Source organism: Perca fluviatilis, chromosome 11 (assembly GCF_010015445.1).
Source record: "Perca fluviatilis chromosome 11, GENO_Pfluv_1.0, whole genome shotgun sequence".
Taxonomy (NCBI): domain Eukaryota; kingdom Metazoa; phylum Chordata; class Actinopteri; order Perciformes; family Percidae; genus Perca; species Perca fluviatilis.
Window position 1 is genome coordinate 34,840,330 of NC_053122.1, and position 10,558 is coordinate 34,850,887.

General features: G+C 42.0%; 1 protein-coding gene across 1 annotated transcript; it reads right to left on the reverse strand.

The window, feature by feature from the left end:
• Window positions 1-8,979: 8,979 nt before the first annotated feature.
• LOC120567735 (trace amine-associated receptor 13c-like) lies at window positions 8,980-10,320 on the reverse strand. The gene is made up of 2 exons (XM_039814712.1): window positions 10,148-10,320; window positions 8,980-9,796 (listed from the first exon to the last, which is right to left on the reverse strand). The coding sequence occupies exons 1-2, from the start codon at window positions 10,318-10,320 to the stop codon at window positions 8,980-8,982; spliced, it is 990 nt and encodes a 329-aa protein (XP_039670646.1).
• Between the last annotated feature and the right edge of the window lie 238 nt (window positions 10,321-10,558).

Sequence of the window (10,558 nt, forward strand, 5' to 3'; positions counted from 1 at the left end):
GTTCACGAGGATGACAAAAAGTTTACAGCCTTTTCATCGCCGTTTGGACTTTACGAGTATAACTGCCTGCCACAGGGGCTCTGCAACAGTCCGGTGACATTTATGCGGATGATGCTCAACATCTTTGGGGATCAGAACTTCCTGAGCCTACTGTGCTATCTCGATGATGTCCTGGTGTTTGCACCCACTGAAGAACTGGCGATGGAATGCTTGCAGATGGTCTTTGAGCGCCTCAAGGTTCACAACCTGAAGCTCGCGCCGAAGAAATGCAAATTCCTGCAGCGTTCAGTGAAGTTCCTCGGGTATGTTATTAGCGCTGATGGCATTGCTACGGACCTTGAGAAGGTGAGGACCATTACTGCTCTATCAGAAGAGGATCTCATGGAAGATACCCCATTGCAGTGGAAAATACGGCCGTTTCTGGGAATGGTGGTCTTTTATCAGCAGTTCATCGAGGGCTGTTCCTCAATAGCCAAACCGCTGTTTGGGCTGATGACTGGGAACATGTCCCCTCTTACAAAGAGGAAAAAGCATTGACCACTTCAGCGAACACTGACAGCTGCAGACTGGACTGGAGAGTGCAGTCAGATGTTCCATCAGCTGAAGCAAGCCTTACTGGATCAGGTTGTTTTGGCTCATCTGAATTTCAGTGAACCCTTCCTGCTCTCAGTGGATGCATCCTGTAATGGGCTTGGTGCAGTGTTATCCCAGGTGCCTACAGGTGGCTCAACAGCAAGGCCAATTGCTTTCGCCAGCAAGTCACTCACCTATGCACAGTCCATGCAATTTTTTTTGCAATGAAATGGGCTGTTAGGTTCCGGAGAATGGCGGACCCAAAAACAGAGAAGGTAGGCAGTGGAGTTGAATATAATGATTTTAATTCCAAACCAAGAATATACAAACAAAAGGTGACCTGGAAAAAGCAGGCAAAAAGAAGTCCAACAAGAAAATGAAGTTACCAAAATAAAACCGGAAACAGAAACAAACACAACCATAACATGGGCTGTCTGCGACAAGTTTCATCATTGGCTGAGAGGACACCAGTTCACAGTGTGGACCGACAATAACCCGCTGACATACATTCTGTCCAAAGCAAAACTAGACGGCGCGCGAACAAAGATGGGTCGCCAAACTTGCACCGTTTCAGTTTGATATTAACTATATTCCAGGCACCAAGAACATTGTCGCAGATGCTCTGAGCCGAGAGCCCTTTGTCCGACCAAGTGCACTCCATCGTCTGACGAGGGTTGCATACAAAGAACTGCTGGGTGAAGCTGATGCTGTGCGCACAGACAAGGTGCAAGATGTGTTCCGCTGGTCTAATCATCCATTTGACACAGCCTCTAATGTTGAGCCTGCTGTTGTTTGCCAGGGTGCATTTGTTTCCCAATCTGGTGCTCTGTCTGAACAGGAAGTGGCTGCTGTTCTTCAGTCACACAAGCAGCTGGACGCTGTGGGTTCCCATGCGCTGTTGCTGCCACAACTCCCGCAGGATGATGATGACATCAGAACCAATTGGCGGAGAAGGGCTCTCATGATTAGCTGATGGATAAGCAGAGGAATGATAATGTCTTGAGCAGAGTGATCTTCTATGTGGCGAGGGGACGAAGATCCTCAAGGAGGGAGTGTGCTAAGGAGTCGGTTGAAATCCTCTGGTCGCTGAGAAGTTGGGAGAAGCTGGTGATGAAGAAAGGTGTGCTGTATCGCATATCAAAGAACGCAATTACTAAGAGGAAGACTTACCTGTATGTGGTTCCTGTTTCACTGCAAGCAAAGGTCTTGGATGGAGTCCATGATGGTGCAGGTCATCAGGGCCAACAGCAGACTTTGTACCTGACCAGGCAACTGTTTTTCTGGCATGGCCTGGAAAAGATGTTAAGGAGTATGTGAAATGTGTGCTGAGCAAGATTCCTGAGCTGTCGGGCCAGAGCACCGTTAGAGAACATCATCATGACTGAGCCACTTGAGCTTGTTAGTATAGACTTCTGGTCTTCTGAAGATTCTGCAAACAAGTCATTGGATGTGCTCGTCATCACCGATCACTTCACCAAGATGGCACATGCCTTTTTGTGTCCAGTCTGCCAAGTCTGTGGCTCATCAGTTGTGGAATAACTATTTCTGTGTTTATGGCTTTCCAAGACACATTCACTCCGATAGATAATTTTGAGAGTACTCTGATAGCTGAACTCTTGAGTCTTGCTGCTGTCGATAAGTCCCATACTACGCCCTACCATCCTATGGGCAATGGATGCTGTGAGAGAATGAACAGAACGTTGGGCAACATGATTCAGGCTCTACCCCCGAAAGCCAAACACAGATGGCCACAGGCGCTTAAGTCCCTTACCTTTGCATATAACTGCACCATCCACGAGACCACAGGTTATGCACCGTTTCTGCTGATGTTTGGGAGAATACCAAGACTGCAGCACATCTTGCCATTTACTGAATATGGTGCTTCTTGTGTTCAGTCTGTCATCCCTCCATCATGCCAGTGCTCCAGAAGGCACCCTGAAGTGAGGAGAGGAGATTGCTGTTGCTGACCCCATCCCAAAGACAGCACAGTTCATCAACAAGTACAAATCCAGCTCACCTACATATACTACTGATTTTGATTACCATTATTCTGTATTATTGTTGTGCTTTAGTTTTGAGCCTACTGCTCATTTCATTTTCACCTTGACCTAAACATTTTTTACTGAACATGCTCACCTGGATAGGCCAACCCGTTCTCATTCCGAACTCGTAAAATAAGGACGTTTGGTCAGTGTCCTTCAGCGTCTGATGCGACGAAAAAGGCACCCTTCGGCGTATTTGTGTAACGTACTGGGGAGAGCCGCAGTTGGATGAGATTTAGCGAGTGGTATGTAATGGGAAATTGCTGGGTAAGGACGGTGGTTGGGGTGGTGGATGGGTAAAACACCGGACTTTCACTCAGGAGACTGTGGCGTTTTGTTTCCCCATCTCCGGCGTGTGTTTCCCGGCTTTTGAGGCGTCCTTTCCCCGTTGTTTTTCTTTTGTTTCCCCCGTCTATGGCGTGTGATTCCCGGCTTTTGAGGCGTCCTTTCCCTGTTGTTTTTCCCCTAAACCCAACCTCCACGATTCTGTTATTGTCGCGCTTCACCCGCGGTGTGTTTCCCGGCTTTTGAGGCGTCCTTTCCCCATTGTTTTTCTCCTAAGCCCAACCTCCGCGATTCCGTTATTGTCGCGCTTCACCCGCAGTGTGTTTCCCGGCTTTTGAGGCGTCCTTTCCCCGTTGTTTTTCTCCTAAACCTCCGCGATTCCGTTCACCCGTCCCGACCAAGCGCGTCAAAAGGGACGGCAATAGTGGCGACCAAGCACGTTTACATGAGACGCTAAAGGAGACTTTTAACGTCAAATAAGAACGAGAAAGGCTCCTGACCGAACGTCCTTATTTTACAAGTTGGGTGTGAGAATGTGTTGGTGACTCGGATGAACTTATCCTCAGCAGCAGAGGTGACTCTTGGTCTTCCTTTCCTGGGGCGGTCCTCACTGCACTTGGGGACACATTCAAAGTTTTCGCAATTTTCCGGACTGACTGACCTTCATTTGTTGAAGTTTCTCTTTACTTAGCTGATTGGTTCTTGCCATAATATGAATTCTAACAGTTATCCAATAGGTCTGTCGGCTGTGTATCAACCTGACTTCTGCACAACCCAACTGATGGTCTGTACCCCATTAATAAGGGAAAAAAATTACATTAATTAACCCTGACAAGGCACACCTGTGAAGTGAAAACCATTTCAGGTGACTACCTCATGAAGCTTGATTGAGAGAACACCAAGGGTTTGCAGCGCTATCAAACAAGCAAAGGGTGGCTACTTTGAAGAATCTAAAATATAAGACATGTTTTCAGTTATTTCACACTTTTGTTAAGTACATAATTCCATATGCGTTCATTCATAGTTTTGATGCCTTCAGTGAGAATCTACAATGTACTGTAAATAGTCATGAAAATAAAGAAAACTCATTGAATGAGAAGGTGTATCCAAACTTTTGGCCTGCACTGTAGTTCCTCCCATTCCCATTGATGCCCAGCATGTCCATATCTACCGTGGAATTATGGAGAAAACGCAGCTCCAACGAAATCTGGATTTTGATGATTCTATTGCTAAAATGCCTGATGTTGCACGGCCCCCAAATGGCCGCCTATGGCTCCCCATTAAATGTGAAAGGTGATTCACATAATACAGCTCCTCCCATTCCCATTGTTGCCCAGCATGTCCTTATCTACCCTGGAATTATGGAGAAATCAAGATTTTTACCATTCTATTGCTGAAGTGCCTGACTTTGCAGTGCCCCAAAAGGCCAAGAATGGCTCCCCGTTGAATTCGAAACCTGATTCACACAATACACCGACCCACTGATGCCCAGCATGTCCATATCTACCCTGGAATTATGGAGAAAACCCAGCTCAAGGGAAATCAAGATTTTCTATTGCCTCACTTTGCAGTGCCCCCAAAAGGCCAAATATGGCTCCCGGTTGAAAAAAATTAAAGGCTTAAATGTCAAATTAAAGCTATATTTCAACTCTTTTTCTGGCTGCTAATTAAAGCCATATTGTAAGTCTTATTCAGGCTGCTCTAGAAACCAAACCTCCAGTTTAGCCAGACTCATTTCACATCAGGGTGACAGTATACACATCCCATAATTATCCCTGGGTAATATCGGAGCATTCTGATACAGGATTTTAAAAATAAAGGCTTACATACCCACTTAAAGCTATATTTCAACTATTTTTCTGGCTGTTAATTAAAGCCATATTATAAATCTTATTCAGGCTGCTCTAGAAACCAAACTTCCAGTTTAGCCAGACTCATTTCACATCAGGGTGATATTATACACATCCCATAATGTTCCTGTGTAATATCGGAGCATTCTGATATAGGATTAAAAAAAAAGGCTGAAATGTCCACTTAAAGCTATATTTCAACAATTTTTTCTGGCTGGTAGTTAAAGCCATATTGTAAGTCTTATTCAGGCTGCTCTAGAAACCAAACCTCCAGCTTAGCCAGACTCATTTTACCTCAGGGTGATAGTATACACATCCCATAATGTCCCTGGGTGATATCGGAGCATTCTGATTTAGGATTTTAAAAATAAAGGCTTAAATGTCCACTTAAAGCTATATTTCAACTCTCTTTCAGGCTGCTAATTGAAGCCATATTGCAAGTCTTAAAAATAAAGGCTTGAATGTCAAATTAAAGCTATATTTCAACTCTTTTTCAAACCGCTAATTAAAGCCATATTGTAAGTCTTACTCAGGCTGCTCTAAAAACAAAAACTCCAGTTTAGCCAGACTCATTTCACATCAATGTGATAGTATTCACATCCCATAATTTCTCTGGGTAATATCGGAGCATTCTGATACAGGATTTTAAAAATAAAGGCTTACATATCCACTTAAAGCTATATTTCAACTCTCTTTAAGGCTGCTAATTAACCTGATTCACAAAATACAGATCATTGATACCCAGCATGTCCATATATACCCTGGAATTATGGAGAAACCCAGCTCCAGAGAAATCAAGGTATAGACCATTCAATTGCTAAAGTGCCTTTGACCATTCTATTGCTAAAGTGACTCACTTTGCAGTGCCCCCAAAAGGCCAAATATTTCTTCCCGTTGAAATGGAAACGTGATTCACATAAAAAAGATCTTCATTTCATTTTCATTTCAAAAAGATCTTTATTAATTAAATTACAAAAGGCTGTTACCCCTCTATTGATCCAATATTTGAAATTTGAGTCATGGTTTCCTGGCATGAAGTCTTTGTCATGAGCTACCCATCTTAATATTTTCCTTTCTTTATTCAATTGTATTTGTCTTGCAACACTATACCAAGTTTCCATTGAGAATTGTGCAATTGGGCCCAGTAAATCTATTAAATCGGTTGGAATATGGTCCTCTCCCATAAGTGTCTGAACATTATATCCGGGGATGCGTGTCTCAATCTCTTTCCATCTGGCAAAATAACTAGGGTCACACCAGCAACACAAGTATCGCAATTGAGCTGCATAGAAATACATTTTTAAATTAGGCAGGGCCATGCCCCCCTTGTCTTTCTGCAGCTGTATTGTTGAATACCTAACTCTGGGCCTCCTCCCATCCCACACAAACTTCGAAAATAGCTTATCCCACTTTGTGAATTGTTTTGATGTTATATTTAGCGGGAGGGATTGAAATAAATAAAGTAGCCTAGGGAGGATGTTCATTTTTACTACATTTATTCTATCACTTAAGTCGAGTGGAAAAGTAGACCATCTCTGGATGTCTGTCCTAATAGTTTCGTTTATTGGATTGTAGTTAAAATGATATAGTAGTGAAGGATCTTTGGACAGAAATAATCTGAGGTATTTGATTTTGTTAGTGTACCAATTTATATCGTATGTGCGTGCAGTTTCATTTGAGGGTGAATGATTAAACAGTAATACTTGGGTTTTGGAAATATTCAACTTGTATCCCGCATATACATTATACTTTCCCAAAAGATCCATCAGTATGGGAAGTGATATGTTAATATCTTCTAGAAATAACAATATATCATCTGCAAATAATCCGATCTTTTGTTCTATTTCGTTGATCATAATCCCCTTTTAAATCATCTTTGTCCCGAATCGCCTGAGCCAGTGGTTCGATGTATAAAGCAAAAAGGATGGGACTTAATCCGCAGCCCTGTCTACAGCCTCTACTGAGTTCAAACCGGCCTGTCAGAGATCCATTCACTTTTATTCCTGCAGTTGGCTTATCATAAATTGCTCTAATACACTGAATGGAGTCGTTAGTAAGGCCAAATTTCTCCAACGTGAGATATAAGAAATCCCAGTTTACTCGATCAAAGGCCTTTTCTGCATCAAGGCTGATCAAGGCCGCTTTAAGCTTATTGCTGGAAATATTGTGAATCACTTGAAGACTTCTTCTGATATTATCTTGCGTTTGCTTACCAATTATAAAGCCAGTCTGATCCTCAATTATATCAGAGATGAAGGTTTCAAATCGTTTAGAAATAATGGATGTATATAGCTTATAGTCCACATTTAAAACTGATATTGGCCTATAATTGGGACAATTATCTCTATCTTTATTTTCTTTGGGAATCAGTGTAATGATTGCTTCCTTCAAGGAGGGAGGGATCTTGCCTTCTTTATGGATATAGTTTAAAGCTCTAAGAAGAAGCGGGTTCAATTCTTCCTTAAAGTGCCCATATTATGAAAAAAACACTTTTTTCTGGGATTTGGGGTGTTCTTTTGTGTCTCTGGTGCTTCCACACACATACAAACTTTGAAAAAAATCCATCCATGCTGTTTTGAGTGAGATACAGGTTTCTGAATGTGTCCTGCCTTCAGTCTCCTAGTGAGCTGTTCAAAATCGGCTCGGACTGTGACGTCACAGTCCAGAATGAGCTGGCTAACCACAACCGTTAGCATGCTAACCGTTAGCATTAGCATGCTAACGCTAATGCTAACGCTAGCATGCTAACGCTAGCATGCTACGTCGTTCTCAATAGCAAAGCACTGCTACAACACACACAAGTTCACCATAATCTACAAAAGAACTACTTACATGTGTGCCCTCATTTAGAAGTCTCCCAGCTAATCCTGCCTTGTAACTGACCAAAGTCGGAGAAACAGGCTTTCTTTTACTGTCTCTAGAGTTAGCTAGCTGACATGCTCTACATCTGAGCTACTGAGCATGTGCGAGTGCAATCAAAGATAGTACAGAAGAAGATGATGAAAAGAGGTCTCACTCTGTAGCTAAAACAGAAACCAGGTGAAAAGAGGATCTGCAGCAGTGAGAGAGAGCTGTGCAGTACAACAAAAATATGGTGTTTTTTGAAAATTAAACCATGTAAACCTATTCTGGTACAATCTTAAAATACAGTTATGAACCTGAAAATGAGCATAATATGGGCGCTTTAAACATCCTATACCACTCACCGGGAAAGCCGTGCCTTATTTGTCTTTAGTCTACTTATTGCTTTATCCAGTTCTTTTGACGTAATTTCTGCTAATATTCTTTTATTTTGTATTTCTCCTATACAAGGGAGGTCTAATTTGTCTAGAAATGCTCTGATCGACTCTTTGTTAGGGGCGCCCTCTAGTGAATATAATTTGCTGTAGTACTGATAAAAGAGTTTCTATTTCTTTTGGCTCAGTTTGAAGCTTTTGTGTGGAAGGGTCTTTAATTTTCAAAATTGTAGAGTCCGCTTGTTGTTTGCGTAATTTTCTAGCGAGCAACTTTGTAGATTTTGGGCCTAGTTCATAATATGCTTGTTTTGTATATCTAGCTTTTTTTTCGACTTCATCATCTAAATAATTTTCAAGTTGCGTTTTCAATTTTTGAATTTCTTTTTGTGTCCTGATCTTTTTTCAAAATGAATTATTCCTCTTTATCCTTTAAATCTTTAATTACTCTTGTATATGCTACAATACTACTGTACCACCATACAATATTTTTGGGGTTATTCTCCGAGTTAAGAGTTAAATAGATTGCGCTGTGGTCTGAGACATCAGAGACTCCGATCTTACATTCAGTTACCCGGTAGAAATCCTCCTGTCTCATTATAAAATAGTCTATTCTTGAATGAACCAAGTGAGGCACTGAATAATGTGTATAGTCCCTCATAGTTGGGTGGAACTTTCTCCACACATGAACTATGCCAGTTTCCTCCAACATAATATTAAGTAATTTTGTAAGATTTCTTTTACTTCTGTTTTTGCTTGTGGTATCTAACTTCAAATTTAAAACTTCCAATCCCCTCCACATACACAGATCCCTTCCGCTTCTGCTATGAGGGTGAAGCACAGGCCTTTCAATTGTTGTTCATACACAATTTAGACTTAAAGACAGGAAAGCATATCTTCACCTTCTGTATTTGATATTTCACTCACTGAACAGCAGGAACATATTCATTCATTTATCCTTAGACCAAGTCTGATCTCAGACCCTCCACAGCCTCTCTACAACATGTTGGTCTCAGAGGAGCCAGGCTGCAGTATCTGAAGAGTAATAATGAGTTTAACTGATTTTCTAAACCAGGGGTAAAACAAGGCATAGATCACAGGGTTTAGACAAGAGTTACAATACAACACAAAGAGAACATAGGATGCAGATGAAACATTGCCCAAGCTGTCACCTGCAAGAGAGACAGAGTAATATGGGCAGAAACACATTAGAAACACAACTACAAGAACACCAAAAGTCCTGGCTGCTTTCAGCTCTGATTTCTTTGCCTTTGGAGTCACTGAATGCTGGAGTGTGACAGCTGTAATGTAAGAGCGCATGGCACGAGCCTGAGACACAGCCACAGCAAATACTCTCAGATACAGAGCTAAGATGACAGTAAAAGGAACAACAAAGCTCAAAACAACATCTACAGCTCCTAAGACATAGTCAACGACCAACACACATTCTCCGTAGCAGGATTTATACCTCCCTGGTTGAGTCAGGTCATCCTTCACAAAGAAAAAGCTGTAGGAAACAGAATAGAGCCAACATAGACAAACACAGAGTTTAACTGTGTTGACAGTGATTCTGGTGTTGTAATGCAGAGGGTGACAAATAGCAACGTAACGGTCAACTGATATGAGCACCATGTCACCTATTGAGGATACGGGAATGATGGCTGAAAGATAATTATAAAGAAAACACACAAAATCACCAAGAAACCAGCAGGATGTTCTTCGGAGGATTTCTCCCGGCATCACCACGAGGCCCACTAGAAGGTCTGAGACAGCCAGAGAGAGGAGGAGGATGTTGGTGGGTGTGTGGAGCTGCCTGGAGGGAAAGAGAAAAGCACCATTTAACCAACAAGTCCTAATATCTAAATGACAAACAGACATTTCATGTTAGTTCTTTCTGAAACAATGGAAACAATCATTCCAAAAACAGTCATGGTTTTTTCTGATCTCTCATAGAAACAGGCCTTATTCTGAGCAGTCAGTTTGATTATCACAGTATGAGAAGAAAAGGTGTTACATTATAATAACATCATCAATAGCTCCTTCAAATATCCCACTAAGACATGACATTGAGACATCAAGTCAGCATGCACAATACCATGACCCTGAAACTGACACAAAGGGTTCATATATCTAAAACTTCAATTGTTGAGACAATAATCTTAACCTGAAGTGGGAGACTGAGATGATGACGAGCAGGTTGAGAGCTACAGTGAGCAGAGAGATGGAGTAGAGCAAACTGTGAATGAGCATCACTTCAAACCAAGGAGGTGTCAGCTTCCTGCAGGAGGTGTTGAAGAGTTGTGGAAAGCAGAGCTCTGCTCCGTCCTGTGTCTCCATCATCAGTGGGAGGATGAGAGAGGCCTCAGCTCTCTGCCTCAAACTCTATTGTATACTGATTTCTCTCTTTCTACCCTTGTCTCCACCCCTCCCTTTCTCCCTCTCAATCTCTGTTGGACACTAATGTTTGTTTTTTTGCGCTACACATCACAACGTCATCTCCTACACGTTCTCGGTTAGTCCACAAGACTTTCAATAATCATTTTTCTTTTCAATCCTCCGGTGTTCTGCCTTTCTG